General features: G+C 44.4%; 2 protein-coding genes across 2 annotated transcripts in view; one reads left to right on the top strand and one right to left on the bottom strand.

The window, feature by feature from the left end:
* The window catches only part of ACTR6 (actin related protein 6), a 24,097-nt gene extending 13,392 nt beyond the window's left edge, over window positions 1-10,705 (bottom strand). Inside the window, exons 1-6 of the mRNA XM_004053736.4 lie at window positions 10,124-10,705; window positions 5,996-6,113; window positions 5,311-5,379; window positions 3,247-3,370; window positions 819-954; window positions 676-732 (exon numbers count right to left, since the gene is read on the bottom strand). Coding sequence (XP_004053784.1) covers window positions 676-732; window positions 819-954; window positions 3,247-3,370; window positions 5,311-5,379; window positions 5,996-6,113; window positions 10,124-10,191 — 572 coding nt within the window. The 5' untranslated portion in view covers window positions 10,192-10,705. The remainder of the gene's footprint in view (window positions 1-675; window positions 733-818; window positions 955-3,246; window positions 3,371-5,310; window positions 5,380-5,995; window positions 6,114-10,123) is intronic.
* The window catches only part of LOC134756604 (uncharacterized), a 25,568-nt gene continuing 16,558 nt past the window's right edge, over window positions 10,524-19,533 (top strand). The window contains exons 1-2 of the mRNA XM_063694540.1: window positions 10,524-10,653; window positions 11,117-11,523. Coding sequence (XP_063550610.1) covers window positions 10,524-10,653; window positions 11,117-11,523 — 537 coding nt within the window. The remainder of the gene's footprint in view (window positions 10,654-11,116; window positions 11,524-19,533) is intronic.

Raw genomic sequence — 19,533 nt, 5'->3', positions numbered from 1 at the left:
ATAGTAATAATAAAATTGTAAAAAGAAAACAAACAAAAAGAAACTAACATTCTTCAGATAACAAACATATAGCGATGGAAAGCCAATCAGTGGTTGCCAGGGGTCAGCGACACAGTCAGGGAGCAAATACAAAGGAGTAGGGCACGTAGGGGAGCAAAGGGATCCTGATGGCATGATACCATCCAAAGTTAATGTAACAAGAAATTGAGATTTAAGAATTCTACTTATGTGTTAAACACAATAAAATTAAAAATAGTAGCATAAGTTATGTTAATGTACAACATTTACAATTTTTTTTTTTTTTTTGAGAGAGAGAAAGTCTCACTTTGTCACCCAGGCTGGAGTGAAGTGGCGCGATCTCGGCTCACTGCAACCTCCACCTCCTGGTTCAAATGATTCTCATGCCTCAGCCTCCCGAGTAGCTGGGATTACAGGTGTGTATCACCATACCTGGCTAATTTTTGTATTTTTAGTAGAAGTGGGGTTTCACCAGGTTGCCCAGGCTGGTCTCGAACTCCTGGCCTCAAGTGATGCACCCACCTCGGCCTCCCAATGTGCTGGGATTACAGGCGTGAGTCACAATGCCTGGCCTTAAAAGTAAGGAATAATCTTAAATTACTGTAAAAGGTTCCTCCCAGAGCCCCATGCTCCCAAAGAATCAAAGCTAAGCATCACCTGTAAGATATGATCTCCTTTAGATGATTGGTTAAGAGTTTTCCTCCCACATTTATCCTGAAAGGGGAGAACTCAAATTTAATTATCGCACATATCATTCTGTTTAATCTTTAGAAACAACATGAAAATTAAATGCAACTCACCGAATAATTGCTTCTTTTTTCTTTTTACTTCTACAATAAGGAACTATATGTGTAAAGGAATATCCACTATCAACAATGATACAGCATAATTCGGAAGGATTATCTCGGAAATACCTATGTGCACTGAGAGCCCCAGCTATTTAAAAAAAGATAAAAAAGTGAACAAAAATATAACACTAATTTAAAGCAATTAAAAAGGTAGGAAACAAAGACAAGCACTAAGACAAAAATGTTCCCTTTATTACAAGAAAAATGTTAATTTATAATACTATTCATAACTGTCAAAAGATCTTTATTGTGTTTATACTTTAAAACACCACACTTACATGGTAAACATAATAAAAATTTGGTATCCGTTTTTAAAGGTAAATATTCACTCCATAGTTTAAAACAATTACTACAACAGCAGCTCATTTTTACTGATCATTTATTACATGCCAGACTCTATTCTAAAATCTGTATAATAAGTGTGTGTGTTAATACTCAAAACAATTCCATTTTACAGATGAGGAACCTGAAGCTCAGAGAAGTAAATTAATGTGCTCAAAGTCACACAGTTAGGAAGTACCAGAGCCAGGATTCAAACCTAGGCAGTAGGTTGAGACCTCAGAACTATTGACATTGGGGGTTGGATAACTCCTTGTTGTAGAGGGCTTTCCTATGCATTGTAGGATGTTTAACAGCATCTTGGCCTCTACCCATGAGATGCCAGTAGCACCTTCCCCGTGGTAACGATCATGGCACACTGCAACCTCCACCTCCTGGGCTCAAGTGATCCTCTTGCCTCAGCCTCTCCAGTAGCTGGGACTGTACACATGCACCACCATGCCTGGTTAATTTTTTAATTTTTCTTTTGTAGAGATGGAGTCTCACTATGTTGACCACCTAGCCTAAAGTGGTCCTGCTGCCTTGGCCTCCCAAAGTTCTGGGATTACATGCATGAGCCACTGCACCTGGTTGAGATTGTGCCCTTAACCACTGCCCATACTGCTGCTTATATGGACTTAAATTCTGAAAGTTAAATATTTAAATACTTTCATTGTACCCAACCATGTCATGTAATCTAAGCCTGTAATAAACTTGCTTCTAGATGATATTTACAGATTGTTCTCCCTCACACTGGCAGCCTGAGCTACTAACATTATTTCAAACAATAAGAATTCGGCCTGGAGCCGTGGCTTATGCCAATAATCCCAGCACTTTGGGAGGCCAAGGCAGGAAGATGACTTCAGTCCAGGAGTTCGAGACCAGCCTAGGCAACAAAATGAGACCCTGTCTCTACAAAAAATAAATAAATCAGCCAGATGTGGCAGCACATACCTGTGGTCCCAGCTACTTGGGAGGCTGAGGCGGGAGGATCCCTCGAGCCCAGGAGGTGGAGGCTACAGTGAGCCATGTTCGTGCCACCACACTCTAGCCTGGGCAACAGAGCAAGACCCTGACTTAACAAAAACAAACAAACAAACAAACAATAATAATTGCAAACACATAAATGACAGGAAAGATAACTACCTCAGAATCTTTCAGAAATAAGAAATATGTGGCCAGTAACTTCATTAGAAAAAATATTAGTAAAAAGATAAAATGAGAGATGTCTGACTATATAATCTCTAAGGGTCCATTTAGTTTTAAGATTCCAAAACTTGCGCAGTGGCTCATGCCTGTAATCCCAGCATTTTGGGAGGGCAAGGTGGGTGGATCACTTGAGATCAGGAGTTCAAGACCAGCCTGACCAACACGGTTAAACTCCATCTCTACTAAAAATACAAAATTAGCCAGGCATGGTGGCGAACGCCTGTAATCCCAGCTACTTGGGAGGCTGAGGCAGGAGAATCGCTTGAACCCAGGAGGTGGAGGGTGAGCAGAGATCGCTCCATCGCACACCAGCCTGGGAAACAAGACCAAAACCCCGTCTCAGAAAAAAAAAAAAAGAAAAAGAAAAATCCAAGTCTTATTTCCTTCAAATCTAAAAAATGCCACATAGTATTCTGGAACTTTAAGAGTTTCTTTACTTGGTTCATATCCATATTCAAGCTTCACATAATTCAATTTCTTTTTTTTTTGGAGACAGGATCTCACTCTGTCACCCAGGCTGGCACGATCATAGCTCACTGCGGCTTCAACCTCCCAGGCTCAAATGATCCTCCTGCCTCAGCTTCCTAAGTAGCTGGGACTACAGGTGCGTGTCACCATGCCCAACTAATTTTTCTATTTTTTTGTAGAGACAGGGTTTCACCATGCTGCCCAGGCTGATCTCAAATCCTAAACTCAAGTGATCTACTCGCCTCAGCCTCCCAAACTGATGGGGTTACAGGTGTTAGCCACTGTGCTAGCCAAGAATGCCACTTAATATTTTGGGACTTTATGAGTATTACCCTATTCATATCCATAGTCATATAACTCAATTTCAGTGAAAACTTGAACTCACCATTTACTCTTAATACTGCTTGAAACTGGTATTCTTCAAATAGAATTTCATTCATTGATTCTTGAATTGAAGTGAAGTTAAAGTATGGTTCAGTGATAATAATATTAGTATCTAAAAAATCAACCTATAGGAGAAAACATTCCAAAATGTTTCATAATTTGTAATGATAATTAACACTTGTTTTACATGTACAAACAAATTTATTTAATCCTCACAATAATCATGATAAGTCTTATTACTATCCCCATTTAATAGATGAGCAAACTGAGGCACAGAAAAGTTAAATAAGTGACCAAGTTCATAGAGCTATTTAATGACATAGGTAAGATTTGAATCCAGAGAGTCTAGTTACAGAATCCATGTACTCAACTATTATGCAATTTTACTTCTGTTAGAGGTAGCATTAATAAAATGTTACCAGCCTGGCACAGTGGCTCATACCTGTAATCCCAGCACTTTGGGAGGCTGACGTGGAAGGATTGCTTGAGGCTACAAATATGAGACCAGCCTGGGAAACATAGCAAGACCCCACCTCTACTAAAAAAAAAAAATAATAATAAATAAAAATTAACAGGGCATGGCGGTGCATGCCTGTAGTCCTGGCTACTTAGAAGGATAAGGTAGGCTAATTGCTTCAGCCTGGGAAATTGAGGCTGCAGTGAGCCATGATTGTGCAACAGAGCAAGACTCTGTCTCTAAAAAATGAAAGAAAATGTTACCATAAAATTGTTTAAAGACAATTATAGAAACATTAATGAACGATACAACAAATATTGGGGCTGTTATGTTTCCAAATGAAAGGAAAACAAGGTCAGACACGATGGCTCAGCTTGTAATCCCAGGACTTTGGGAGGCTGAGGCAGGCAGATCACCTGAGGTCAGGAGTTCTAGACCAGCCTGGCCAACATGGTGAAACCCCATCTCTACTAAAAATACAAAAAAAAAAAAAAAAAAAAAAGAGCCAGGTGTGGTGGCGTGTGCCTGTAATCCCAGCTACTCAGGAGGCCAAGGCAGGAGAATCACTTGAACCCAGGAGGCAGAAGTTGCAGTGAGCCGAGATCATGCCACTGCACTGCAGCCTGGGCAACAGAGCAAGACTCCCCCTCAAAAAAAAAAAAAAAGAAAAAAAAAAGGACAGAACAAGACAAAGACAAAACAAGAGAAGATGGGGCTGGTGCGGTAGCTCACACCTGGGCAGATTGCTTGAGCCCAGGAGTTTGAGATCAGCCTGGGCAACATGGTGAAACCCCACGTCTATTAAAAAGAAAAGAAAATCACAATAAAAAAAAACTTGCAGATGTTTTATTTATGTATTTATTTATTTATTGAGACATAGTCTTACCCAGGCTGGAATCCAGTAGTGCAATCTTGGCTCACTGCAACCTCCACCTTCCAGGTTCAAGCAATTCTCCTGCCTCAGCCTCCCAAGTAGGTAGGACTACAGGTGTGTGCCAACATGCCTGACTAATTTTTGTATTTTTAGTAGAGACGGGGTTTCACCAGTTGGCCAGGCTGGTCTCAAACTCCCGACCTCAAGTGATCCACCCGCCTCAGCCTCCCAAAGTGCCGGGATTACAGCCATGAGCCACCGCGCTTGGCCTGCAGATGTTTTAAATTAAAAAAAAAAAGGAAAAGGGCAAGATGCTTAAGATATTCAAGTTTATGTAATTCTCTCACACACATTCTTGAGAAGTATTAAAACTTGAACATTTTCTCCTTATACCTATAATCACATTACAGACATTAAAAACACAAAATCCTCTTGTAATATTCATGTATTTAGATATGTAAGCAAAAACGTTTTATTGTGAAAATTAAGATGATATAGTGAATTGATCTAATAACAGAAATCTGAAGTAAAATTTTGAGTTTCATACAGACTATCTTTACTCAACCTCTACTTCAACATGGAAATTTTATTCACTTGCATTTATTATTTATTTTAAATAATAAATATGTGCTGAGAACATATTCATAAGTTTATAAATCTTAAAATGTAAATTCTAATTTTTCATTACAATTAAACATGGAAATAGAATTTGAATACATACTCTAATTTGTTACCTGATACATTTCTTTTCCAAAAAGGTAATCCCAAACTTGTCTCTGAACATCCCAATTCACCAAGTAGCCCTAAAAAACGTTTTTATAAATTTAACTATCAAGAATATTTGAATAATTTTTAAAAATCAGATTATAAATATTTGAATAATTTTTAAAAATCAGATTCCAAATCACTGATTTCTATCTATGGTTACCATTTCCAGTGTAATGCTGTATGAATTTCTTTTTTTTAATTAAAAAAAATTTTTTTATTATACTTTAAATTCTGGGATACATGTGCAGAACGTGCAGGTTTACTACATAGGTATACTGCTGTATGAATTTCAAACCGATTATGTTAGTATGTTTTTCTCCTTTAAAAAGTTAAAAAACAAACTCACAAATAAGCAATAACTAAAATGTCAGAGGTTCAAAAGACACACCAATATATACAGTTGCCTCCCTATACTTATTTTCTTAAATTAATGTGTGCATACCACTTAGATTTAATGTAAGTAAAAATCAGTACTCACAATAAGTAACTAAATAATGGTCGTTTATTTTTACCCAAACAATTAAATTTTAATTTGGGTTTAATTAGGTTGTAGTTAAAATTTAAGTTACACACAGCCTTTTATATACAATTAAAATTATCTTTAAATTTAGGTCTACAATGCTAGAAATGAAACATAATTAATTGGATTACCTTTTGAAAAGGAAGGATGTAAAAGAGTCCAGAAGGGTCTTTTATTTCATCTATCTGGTTGGCAGTAAAAGTTTTAAGACGTGCTGTTTTTGACCGGAACTGACAATTAGGAATAACCCTAGAAACAAGGAAACAAATAATTATCCCCTAAATATTTAGTTCCTAAAAACATTTTTACTTCACCACCACTCTTGATGCCAAAAGATTAGTGTATCCTAAGATTGGTATATCCAGTGTTTCTCATTCTGTCTTAAAATAATACCAAAGGCTGGGAGTGGGGGCTCATGCCTATAATCCCAGCACTTTGGGAGCAGGATGATTGCTTGAGACCAGGAGTTCAAGACCAGCCTAGACAACATAGCCAGAACCTGTCTCTACAAAAATAAAAAATAAGGCCGGCCATGGTGGCTCACGCCTGTAATCCCAGCACTTTGGGAGGCAAAGGCGGATGGATCACTTGAGGTCAGGAGTTCGAGACCAGCCTGGCCAACAGGGTGAAACTCCATCTCTACTAAAAAAAACAAAAATTAGCCAGGCATGGTGGCACATGCCTGTAGTCCCAGCCACTAAGGAGGCTGAGGCATGAGAATCACTTGAACCTGAGAGATGGAGGTTGCAGTGGTCTGAGATTGCACCCCTGCACTCCAGCCTTGGCGATGGGGCAAAACTCAGTCTCAAAACTAATAATAAAATAAAACAGAAAGAGAAAAATACGAATCAGGCAGGCATGGTGATGAGCATCTATATTCCTGTCTTCCAGAGGAAGGCTGAGGCAGGAGGATTGCTTGAACGCAGGAGTCTGCAGCTGCAATGAACTGTGATCCCACTACTGCATTCCAGCCTGGGTGGACAGAACAAGGCCCTGTCTCTATTTTATAATAATAATAACACAAAAATGCCCCTCCCCCATTTTTTTTTTAAAGTTCAGTATGTAACAAGTTCTATACTGGATCCTTTCTTTCTCTAATAATCCTCAAGAAATCCTTACAGGTAAGTATTGCTTCTGCCACTGCAGAGGCGAAAGCCAGTGCTTTGGTAAAGGTCCTAGTCTTTCTGGCTTTAACACAGAAAGTCTTAATACCATTTGGATTAAAGATTCACAAGTTAGGCTGGGCGCGGTGCCTCATGCCTGTAATCCCAGCACTTTGGGAGGCCGAGACAGGCAGATCACGAGGTCAGGAGATCGAGACCATCCTGGCTAACACGGTGAAACCCTGTCTCTACTAAAAATACAAAAAACTAGCCAGCCTGGTGGCGGGCGCCTGTAGTTCCAGCTACTTGGAAGGCTGAGGCAGGAGAATGGCGTGAACCCGGGAGGCAGAGCTTGCAGTAAGCCAAGATCACGCCACTGCATTCCAGCCTGGACGACAGAGCGAGACTCCGTCTCAAAAAAAAAAAAAAAAAAAAAAAAAGATTCACAAGTTAAAAATTATGGCCATAAAAATTAAGTTTCCAGCCGGGAGCAGTGGCTTACAGCATGTAATCCCAGCACTTTGGAAGGCGGAGGCGGGCGGATCATGAGATCAGGAGTTTAAGACCAGCCTGGCCAACATGGTAAAACCCCATCTCTACTAAAAAATATAAAAATTAGCTGGGCATGGTGGTGCATACCTGTAATCCCACCTACTGGGGAGGCTGAGGCAGGAGAATTGCTTGAACCCAGGAGGCGGAGGTTGCAGTGAGCAGAGATTGTGCCACTGCACTCCAGCCTGGGCGACAGAGCAAGACTCTGTCTCAAAAAAATAAAATAAATTAAGTTCCCATGAAGCCAAAGATCTTCAATCAGCAAGATGCTATAGGGCAGGGATCCCCAACCGCAGGGCTTGTGGTCCGGTACCTGTCTGTGGTCTGTTGGGAACCAAGCCTTCATAGCAAGAGGTGAGCACCAGGGTGGGGAAGGAGGGTGGGGCCGTAAGCATTAACACCTAAATTGCACTTCCTGTCAGATCAGCCATAGCATTAGATTCTCATAGGAGCAGGAACCCTATTTTGAACTGTGCATGCAAGGGATATAGTTTGTGCACTTTTTTTGTGAGAATCTAATACCTGAGAATAGTTTCATTTCAAAACCATCGCCCGCACTCATACCCCCAACCACACGTTAAAATTGTCTTCCACGAAACCAGTCCTTGGTGCCAAAAAGGTTGGAGACTGCTGCTGCTACAGGGTACAGAAGTAGCAACTTTTTTTTTTTTTTTTTGAGACCGAGTCTCGCTTTGTCGCCCCAGGCTGGAGTGCAGTGACGTGATCTCGGCTCACTGCAAGCTCCGCCTCCCAGGCCCACGCCATTCTCCTGCCTCAGCCTCCCAGGTAGCTGGGACTACAGGCGCCTGCCACTACGCCCGGCTAATTTTTGTATTTTTAGTAGAGACAGGGTTTCGCCGTGTTAGCCATGATGCTCTGGATCTCCTAACCTCGTGATCCACCCACCTGGGCCTCTTGCTGCTTGCCATGAGCTTACAATCTGGTTTGGAAGACAGATAGAGCCATTATTAATTATACACACATGTATGCATACAAATGTGTCTGTATGTGTATACGAGATGACACTGGGATAATACTGTAAAAAAATGTTTTACACCTGCTTATTTCACTTATAATACTGTCAGCATTTTCTCTACATGTTTAATGTTCTTTGAAGACATAATTTTAAGAAGCTGAATTTGTTATCAGTCTCAGGTTGTATTTTGGTGTATTTAGCCAATATGCTATTCCTGATTATTTAGCTTGCTTCCCATTTTTTGGCTGCCTGTATACGATGACTATGAATAATACAAAGCACTTCTAATTAATTCTCTAGGTAATAACAGAATTGCTGTGTCATGGCCGGGCGCGGTGGCTCACAGCTGTAATCCCAGCACTTTAGGAGGCCGAAGCAGGCAGATCACGAGGTCAGGAATTCCAGACCAGCATGGCCAATATGGTGAAACCCCCGTCTCTACTAAAAATACAAAACTTAGCCAGGCGTGGTGGTGCGCAACTGTAGTCCCAGCTACTTGGGAGGCTGAGGCATGAGAATGGCTTGAACCCGGGAGGCAGAGGTTGCAGCGAGCCGAGATCGTGCCACTGCACTCCAGCCTGGACAAGAGAGCCAGACTCCCCCTCCAAAAAAAAAAAAAAATTGCTTTGTCAGCTGAGTGTGGTGGCTCACGCCCCTAATACCAGCACTTTGGGAGGCCAACGCGGGTAGACTGCTTGAGGCCAGGGGCTCGAGACCGGCCTGGCCAACATGATGAAACCCCGTCTCTAATAAAAATACAAAAAATTCGCCGGGAGTGGTGGTGCACGCCTATAATCCCAGCTACTCTGGAGGCTGAGGCGGGAGAATCACTTGAATTCAGGCTGCAGTGAGCTGAGATCGCACCACTGCACTCCAGCCTCGGTGACAATGATAATGATACACATTGCCAAAACGTTTTCCAGAAAGACTGTAACAATTTACACTCCTACTCAGTTTGATTTCCCTCTTTCATTTCTCTTTCAAAAGAAATGAAAAAGAAGGAAAGGAGGAAGGAAATAATTTTTTTAATGCTCTGTTAATTTGATAAAGGAAAGGCGTGTCTTTAGGTTTGCTTATTCAAACATATATTTTATGACTATACATGTTATGAATGCCATTGTATTAATAGTACTTCTGTTTAATTGACCTTACCAACTAGGTCGGCCAGTAGGCCAAAGTCTTCAAAGCCTCTAGATCCTAAGACCGTGATTTTTAGACTTTTGGAGGGTCATAGAACCCTTTGAGAATCTAATGAAACCTATAATCTTGTACCCAGGAAAATCCGCATACACCCAAACACCGTGCCCACAGTTTCCAAAGGCTGATGATGAACTTTACGGACCCTTCTGTCAGGAACGCATCTTTATAAGCCTATTTTCCTTGGCTATTTCCTGTTACGAAATAAAACATATATCCCACTTCCGGGGCCTCGCAGCCCAAAACTAAAACCAAAATCAATTTCAATTCAAAGCATCACAACCACCCACCCAGCTCCAACCAGGGAATCCCTCTGGCTAAGTCAGGGCCGCGCGGGGGTGTCTGCAGTTCATTGATGTCCGGAGATGAAACGTAGCACATGAAACCACTAGGCGTATATATCTTGTCCCTCGGAGAAAGAAAGCACTTACGACACATTTGCATGGCTGTAACCGATTTTGGCGTTGTAAGCTCCATTATCCAGCACTAAGGTCGTCATCTCACCACCAACCACGCCGCAGCCGTCGTTGTTTTCCCTTTCCGACCCCTCTGCTCGAGCTTTTTCCGGTACTCTATGGTTTGTTGGGCGGAGCGTTAGGACGCGCCTCTGGTCACCTTAGCAACGGAGGACGCCGGAAGTCGGAGATGCTAAGCAGCACCGAATGCTAGGGGCTGTGCTTCCAAACTTAACCTGTTTATGTGGTGGCGAGATTTGACTGCTATGTGCTTTCTCGCTCATTTCGTATTTGTTTTTAACTACGCAGATTGATTCGCGCAAGTTTTTTCTAATCCTGTAGAGAACCGGCTGCGTATGTGTGTGTGTGTGTGTGTATGTGTGTGTCTTCCAATCGCATTCTTCAGACGGTGACATTCTTTGAAGAAAAAAGTGCAAAACTTGCTCTTGGACTCACATTCATACTCTCCTCTTCCCCAGCCCACTTGCTCTTCAGGACGAAGCTGAGTGAGTCCTTCTCATCCAAAAAAGGCTTTTGGGCCGGACGCGGTAGCTCACGCCTGTAATCCCAGCACTTTCGGAGACCAAGGCAAGCAGATCACTTGAGGTCAGGAGCTTGAGACCTGCCTGACCAACACGGCGAAACCACGTCTCTATTAAAAATACAAAAAGTAGCCGGGCGAGGTGGCGGGCGCCTGTAATCCCAAGTACTCGGGAGGCTGAGGAGGGAGAATTGCTTGAACCCGAGAGGCGGAGGTTGCAGTGAGCCGAGATGGCTCCACTACACTCCAGCCTGGGCGACAGAGCGAGACTCCGGCAGGGTGGGGACTTGGCAGGTGCGGGAGGCAGGACCTGGCTTCCGGGGCGTCGCGGGGGCAACGGCCAGCGGGCGGGGGCAACGGCCAGCGGGCGAGGACAACTGCCAACGGGCTTGGAGGGGGGCGTTCTACAACTTCCAGGCCACTTTGAGCGCCTGAGGGAGGAGCGGGGCGGCGGGAAGGGGGCGCCGCGGGGGCAGGGAGCGCAGCAGCCGCAGCGCGAAGGCGCGGGGGCCGGGGAACAAACGGTTGGCGCGCAGGCAGCCATACCGGGGCCGAAGCCCGGGCAGAGGAGGGCAGCGACGGCGATGGGGAGGCTGCAGAGCCCGGGGCGGGTACTGCGCGGGAACCAGCGCGACTGCGTGGCTACCGCAGCCGTCGGTTCGTGTTGGACGGGCGCCGCTGCTGCCTCTGCTACTTCAAGAAACCCCACGACCCGCTGCCCCTCGGCCGCCTGGACATAGCGGAAGCCTGCTTTAGCTACCAGCGCGCCGACGAGGCGGCGGAGCAGCCTGCGCACTTCCAGGTGCGTAGCGCGGGAGCCGCCACGGTGCTTGAGGTGGGAACTCGCGCCCTGCAAGCGCCTGGGCTCTTCTGTCGGCGCTCCCTGCCTCCCCTGGGGGCCTGCCCCATCCACCCTCCTTTCTCCAAGGCCTCCTCGCACCCTGCCAACGTCGGCCTGCCTTTCCCCACTTCTCCACATCCCGTCCTCGTTCCTATCTCCTCCCCTCCACCTGGGCTTAGGCCCGTGTGGCTGGGGCTACCCAGCCCGGTCTCCTTCCTCAGACACTTTGACCCATTATCTCCCTCTGCTCCTTCCCTCTGACCCCTCTCTAGTGTCTTCTCACCCCCAGCATCCCGTGGATGTCCGGTGCAGCCCTCCCAAGCATTCATAACCGTAGGCTTCTGCCACAGGGGCCTCCTTTAGAACTCTGCTAGGACCTTGGTACATCGGTTAACCGCTCTGCCCTTCAGCGTCCTCTAAAATGAGATAGCAGTAGTATCTATATCATGGGGTGTTGAGATTAAACTAATTATACTCTAAACTGCTCAGTAAATGTTAGTACATTTATTTTATTTTATTTGTTCTTTTTGCCATAGGATCTCGCTCTGTTGTGCAGACTGGAGTGCAGTGGTGTGATCTCAGCTAACTGCAGCCTCATGCCTGGGCTCAAGTGATCCTCCCACCTGAGCCTCCCACCTGAGCCTCCCAAGTAGCCGGGACCACAGGTGCAGGCCCACGCGTGGCTAATTTAAAAAATGGTTTTGTGTGTGTGTGTGTGTGTGTGTGTGTGGAGATGGGGGTCTCGCTATGTTGCTCAGGCTAGTCTCGAACTCCTGGGCTCAAACCATCCTCCCCACCCATCTTCCTGGGATTCCAGACGTGAGCCACAGAGCATTTAGCACTATAGACAAAAAGAGTCAGAAATGGCAGGGCCCTTAGAGATATTCCACTACATTTCCTCCGAGAGTGGGCAGGGATGCTCCAGCTAAGGTCACACAGCCAGTAAGTGGCAGACCCTCTTTTCTTTCTCCTTGTTTTGTCCAGGAGAGGTGGGAGGGGGTCACTTCAGCCAGTTAGGCCTTGCTCTTTGAGGCTCTTTTAATCCTCCAGCGAAGAGACATAATGGGAAAAATAATGCAGAAGCAGGAGAGTAGAGTGAGGAGTCCTGGTGCTGAGAGGCCTCCCCTTTCCTTGGGAGTCCTTAGCGGGCTAGACTCTGTCACCTCCGAGGGGTCCACCTGCTTCGAGCACATAGAGGGATCTGGGCCCAGGCCTGGAGCCCAGTATCCTTTCTCCAGGCTGTGCTCCCTGCCTGGTTCCTGTGAACCTCCCCCTTCTCTCTCACTCCTCTTCCGCGCTGCAGGCTCGGCTTTCTCCAGGGCAGCAGGGTTGGGCTGGGATGTATGAAAGCACTCTCAAAGCTGGCCACGCGGAGAGCAGAGTAGGCAGGCTCTTGGCCTTATGAGCACAGGACTGTTCCTCAGATCCCCAGAGCTGCTAACAGCTGGAGCTGCCCCCGGAGATGTTCTCAGAGCTTTGTCGACTCAGCTTTTGCCAATTCAAGCAGGATCTGATTCCCATGTTCTCTCGGGCTCCTCTGTCCTGTCTGTAAGTGGGTGCAGACAGCCTGTTTCCCCGAAGGAAGCCAGCCAGGGTTGCAGTCCTACTCAGGCTTACTTTGCGCCTGTATAAACATGGGAATGACCCCAGTGGAAGACCTTTGCCAAAGGTAGAGGCTCTTCCTCAGTGTATACATGGACTGTCCCCATGTCAGGTGAATTTCCTGTAGGATATTTGTTAACAAAGAAAATAGAGCGTCATGTTTCAGATTTTTCTCAGATGACTGTAAAGCCCTATATGGGTTACAGGGCATATTGTCAGGAGCATGGCTTTAGACTTGGATGGGCTTGAACTTGAAGCAGGAGCCTGCTGCTCACATGTACTGGACAAGTTATACCACATCCCAGTTCCTCTTTGGTCTTCTCATTCCTCATCTTCAATGGGAATCTTACCTTCCTCATTAGTGGCTGTGAGGATTCTGGAGAATGTTATGGAAATGGCTGGCACATTTTCCATAGTGGTATGGAAAATAGTAGGCACTACATGGCATATGAAACATCAAGCAGTGTTTTTGGCCAACTATGTAGTATATTCATATAATGGCATATTATGTGGTAGTAAACAAAGGAACTAGAGCTATAGGTGTCAATGTGGATTACTCTCACAAACATAAAATTGAGCAAGAAATAAGTTACAGACTGATTCTGTTCAGAATGATACCATTTATAGAAAGGTTAAGAAGATCATGTAAAATAGTGCTACAGATCACAAGGATATATACTGTGTCAGGAGGGGAAGAGATGCAAGGGGGTGATGAGCTCTGGTTTCTAGGTGGTGGTTGCCTCTGATGGGAAGAGGGGGGATGTGATTGGGAATGGCTGCCTTGGGGCTGGTGCCTTGTGGCTTCCACTGTTGTTTTGCAGTGTTTTATTTCTTGGACTGGGTGGTGGGTGCATCAGTGTTTGTTGTGTTATGCCATCCATCTTTTTTTTTTTTTTTTTTGAGACAAGAGTTTTGCTCCTGTTGTTGCCTAGACTGGAGCGCAATGGCGCGCTATCGGCTCACTGCAACCTCCGCCTCCCGGGTTCAAGTGATTCTCCTGCCTCAACCTCCCAAGTAACTGGGATTACAGGCATGTGCCATCACGCCTGGCTAATGTTGTATCTTTAGTAGACACGGGGTTTCACCATGGTGATCAGGCTGGTCTCAAACTCCTGACCTCTGGTGATCCACCCGCCTCGGCCTCCCAAAGTGCTCAGATTACAGGCACGAGCCACTGTGCCTGGCCGCTATTCATCTTGTTGTAGGTTCAGAGTATTTCTTTTTTTTTTTAAGAAAAGGAAATATTTTCCTTTGGGTTACTGACAATGGAGGAATATTTTGACATGTAAAATTAAATTGGTCACAGAGTAAGATAATACCTGAGGCCTCGAGTGTTGGCTATTTACAACAATGGAAATGGAAACAGGCAAGGCTTTCCAAAAGAAGGGATCAGGGTTTTACAGCAGGGGTGTTTTTTGTTTGTTTGTTTGTTTGTTTTGAGACATTGTTTCGCTCTTGTTGCCCAGGCTGGAGTGCAATGGTGCGATCTCAGCTCACCACAACCTCCGCCTCCCAGGTTCAAGCAATTCTCCTGCCTCAGCCTCCCGAGTAGCTGGGATTACAGGTGTGCGCCACCACGCCCAGTTAATTTTTGTATTTTTAGTAGAGACGGGGTTTCTCCATGTTGGTCAGGCTGGTCTCGAACTCCCAACCTCAGGTGATCCGCCTGTCTTGGCCTCCCAAAGTGCTGAGATTACAGGTGTGAGCCACTGTGCCCGGCCAGGGGTGTGTTTTAAGAAAGATAAATTTCATTGTACCATTATTTCTTTTGAGCTCTAGAAGTAAAAACTTTATGGTGGTAAATAAGGAAATTACCGATTTATCTTCCTTTTCATCTTTCAGATCCAAGAACTGATTCCCATAAGCCTTAATGTTTCACTTTAGGGCTGTCCAGCCATAGAGGAGACCCTGATTTCTAAGGATTTTTAAGTTAGGTTTTAGCCCTGCTCAGACTTCAGCTAGTTGTGTATAATTTTACAAATACCATTTCTTTTCACAGAGGGTTAAAAAGTAAAGAAAAATCAGCAATTTTCTTATTATAGTATTATATATTTTTCTTATTTTAAAGCATCTTTGAGCCTTCTCTGGAGAAGCTGTGGTTTTGTTGGGCTTTTCCAAAATGTTTTACTATGTGAGTCTTAATGAAAGCTGATACAAGAATTTCTTGGTAAACTCCTCTATTCCAAAACTTAGGGATCTGATCTGGTGCCTTATTTTACAGATGAGGTAATAGAGGCTGGAGAGGGTATGTAATTTTGCTGATGTCATGAAGCTAGACTCAGACCCTCTCTGAAAGTAGAGGCTCCAGGAACAGTGAGTGTCCAAAATGTGGAATATCTAATTGTATTGTCCGGTCTGACAAGTCTACTTTTTTTGACTTTGGATATTAATTGTTTTGGATCAGATAAGGTATAGTAGTCTTTCCTTTTACTGTATTTGATAGCTGTCCTTTTTGGACAGTGAGTGTCACCAGGAACATTTTACTGCCCAGTTCTTTACCAGGATGCATAGTACCTTTTACTGGACATATCTGCAAACTGTTGTAAGGGCCTAGCAGAGGCTGACGCTACTGTGTGCATATCTCTGTGTGTGTAGGGGGGCTGGAGGCTTCTCCTGGAGCTTTACTGGAATCTGAGGCACTTAGGGGAAGGAGAGCATGTGATTGACTGAGGGTGAAGTTTAAACAGCCTTGCTCTTCCAGATCTCTGCAGTCTTCAGAGCAAGAGAGTGTCATCAGACAGTCAGCAAATGATTTCCTTCCTCTGCTCCCTTCTTGTAGGTGCTTGGTGCTCAAATGGACATGTGTGTTGGTTTCCGAGCCACACGTAACAGAATAGCTATGTACACCTATTCTTAACCCACTTTTGTGGGAGTATGCATTCCCTGTTGTTGAAATTGCTCTTAATGACAAACATGTATTGGCTTGGGTAATCAGAGTGTGTTCAGTACAAACTAGATGTGGTGAACCAGCATTCTTTGCTGTATGGTTCTCCTAAGTTGTTCTACCCTGGAGCATCTACTCAGTCTTGAAGCATTATTTAACCTTTAAGTTATGGGGACTTAAACTTTTCAAGGCTTTCCAATTAGTAAGTTCCTTCAAGGCAAGTCCAGTATTGTGCTTGTGATACCACAATGGCATTCCATCTTCCACTGCCTTTCACACAGTCCTCATTGCAGGGGAGTCCCCAACCTATTTCCTACCCGCCAGAGGGTGAACTCCCTAAGAACTGTTGTATCCTCAGTTCACGCAACAGTATCTGGCACAAAGGAGGCTTGCTATAGACCAGTGTTTGCATTTGTGTTCCTGAAAAATTCATATGTTGATGCTCCAACTCCCAATGTGATGATATTTAGAAGTGGGGCCTTTGGGAGGTAATTAGATCATGAGGGTGGAGCCTTCATGAATGGTATTAGTGCCCTTATAAACGAGACCCTGGAGAGATGATCTCCCTCTCCACCTATGAGGATACAGCGAAAAGGCATTCCTTTGCAAACCAGGAAGAGGGCCCTTGCCAGGAACCAAATTGACCAGCACCTTGATTTTGGACATTCTAGTCTCCAGAGCTAAGGAGTCAATTTGTGTTGTTTAAGCCACTCAGTCTGTGGTGTTTTTGTTATAGCAGCGTAAACTGACTAAGGTATGGTGCCCAGGTAGACACTTGTTGAATGAATGAATAGAAAATGGTTACCCAGTAAGCACTGGTTTTGGTGACGCTTTAGAACTGATCAGCCAGAACTCCCAAATGTACCGATGTATTACATGCCATTCTTGCTTCATGTCATAGAGGAGGCAGCCATTCAGTAAATGCCCACTGAATAGAACAGATATTGGGAATCCAAAAGGGGGTTATGACTCACCCTTCCCCAGAGGAGAAAGCTTACTTACAGTCAGTTCTGTATTTTCAGGTATCTTGTATTTCATGCCCATAGTCAGGACTTCGAGGACACTGTTACAGCAGGGGCAAACTTTTTATGTAAAGGGCCACAGAGTATTTTGGTTTTGCACACTCTGCCATCTCTGTCACTATTCTGCTGTAGTAGTACAGAAACAACCTTTGAATGAGTATAGCTGCGTTCTGATTTTTAATTATGTACTCTGAAATTTGGATCTCATGTAATTTTCACATTTCACAAAATATTCTTTTAATTGTTTTCAGCCATTTAAAAATGTTAGCTGGGCACAGTGGCTCATTCCGGTACTCCTCCCAGCACTTTGGGAGGCCAAAGTGGGAGGATCACTTGAGCCCAAGAGTTCAAGACCAACCTGGGCAACAAAGTGAGACCCCATCTCTACAAAAATTTTAAAACTGGCCAGATGTGGTGGCAAATGAGTGTAGTCCCAGCTACTTGGGAGGCTGAGGCAGGATTGCTTGAGCCCAAGAGGTAGAGATTGCAGTGAGCTGTGTTTGCACCACTGTACTCCAGCCTGGGTGACAGGCTGTTTTTTGTTTCAAAAAAACAAAATAGCAAAATAAAAATGTTAAAACCATTCTTGGCTTGTAGATTGTACAGAAATAGGCAGAGGCTGGAAATGACCCCAGGCTGTAGTTCACTGACTTGTGTTCTAGGAAGGCCTCGGGAGCTTCCCACTCACTCACTCACTGTGTGTGATTAGGCACTAGGGATATGACTGGACAAGATAGTCCCTGTCCTCGTGGAGCTGTCAGTATCCAGGGAACAGATATTAATAAAATATAACAAATACCAACCAGTGCTAGGAAGTTTGAAAGGAAAGAGAGGCAGTTCATGTATAGTTCAGGATCTTGATGTGGTTTAGGGGTTGGGGAGGGCTAGGAAAGACTTTCCTGAAGAAGCGACATTCCAGCTGAGACACAAAGGACGAGTTGGTGTTGACTGGGGGGCATGGAGAGGGGGAGTAAAGTGTTCTAGGGAGAGGAAGTGGCATAAACAGAGGCCTTTAGGTGGGAGTGCTGTTTGCATGTGGGACTCAAGGAGTGCCTGGTGGCAGCTAGGGGTGAAGGGGACATAGCCTTTGGAAGAGGCAGGGCTTGGGTCAGGGCAGGATTTTGGTCTTTGTCCTAAGAGCTATAGAGTCAGTGAAGAGTTTTAAGCAGAGTTTGACAAATCGTTTTTTTTCTTTCTTTTTCTTCTCCCAAATTGATTGTCTTTGTTTATTTGGGCTGCTGTGATAAAATACCATAGACAAGGTAGCTTATGAACAACAGAAATTTATTTCTCATAGTTCTGGAGGCTGGGAAGTCCAAGATGAAGACAGCAGCAGATTTGGTGTCTGGTGGGGGCTCACTCTCTGTTTTAGAGATGATGCCTTCTAGCAGTGTTCTCACAGCAGAAGGGACAGACAAGTTCCCTCTGGGGCCTCCATCTATGTATACATATATATGTATGTATATATCCATGTATGTATACATATATATGTATGTATGTATCTAGCTACCTAGCTAAGTGTATTTTTCTCCTGAAATCCCTTTTACCACTCTGGCCTCTTCTATAAGGACCCTGATCTCATTCCAGAGGGCTCTGCCCTCATGACTTAATCACTTCCCACAAGGCTTCACTCTTACTACTATTATCTTGGGGACTAGGTCTCAACATAGGAATTTTGCGGGGACACAGACATTCAGACCGTGGCACTGATGGTTTGGTCATGCCCAGTATTTTTATTTAACTAGGTTGGAGGATTATCTTGTTTGTGTATGAAGGGTTGAAGTATTTATATGTTATGTACTGGCAAACATTTAAAAGTAGCTAAATGCAAAGCTGAACCTATTTGGAGCAGTTGCTTCTTAATTGTTTCTGAGTTGGGGGTGCTGTGATGGATGAAGCTCACTTTGGCAGGTATGTGTGGCTGGGGCCAGCCCCACCCCGGTGGACTTCCTTTCCTGAAGGATTCCTAATGGCCCTTAGCATTGACTTCTCTCCTGCTGCACTTGCTTTGCTTGTATGCACATTGCCAGTTTCCTTCCGCCATGGAGATAACAATTTCTTGAGAAATGAAAGGAGGGGTCAGATGCATTCGGGGTGGAGGTGTACCACCTCCCACCTCACTGAGGCATCTGATGAGGGTAGACAGGTCTCCTTGGTCAGACGCTTTTACCTTTGAGGCACTGGGGTGCAGACTTCCCACCTCCAGTCGGAACAAAATATAAACAGTAACAACCCCTTCCTCTAAAGAAAGAAAAGGACCCTGCCATTGTATCTCAGATTGGGAGAGGGAAGGGCATTTTCATCAGCAGTTTTCAGTTCTGGTATTTATGTAGTGGGGTCTTAATGATATTTGATTGGGTGTTTACCTATATCGTATCAGGCTAGCCCTCAGCTGGGTTTCGTTTGCTTTCACAGAATGAATGTATTGTGGAAATGGTAAACTAGGTAGTCGTGACTAATTAGTGGCTTCTAACTAGTGTTCTGTGAAATACTCTG

The sequence above is a fragment of the Gorilla gorilla genome, chromosome 10 (genome assembly GCF_029281585.2).
Source record: "Gorilla gorilla gorilla isolate KB3781 chromosome 10, NHGRI_mGorGor1-v2.1_pri, whole genome shotgun sequence".
NCBI lineage: Eukaryota > Metazoa > Chordata > Mammalia > Primates > Hominidae > Gorilla > Gorilla gorilla.
This window is presented reverse-complemented; position numbering and strand designations above follow the sequence as displayed.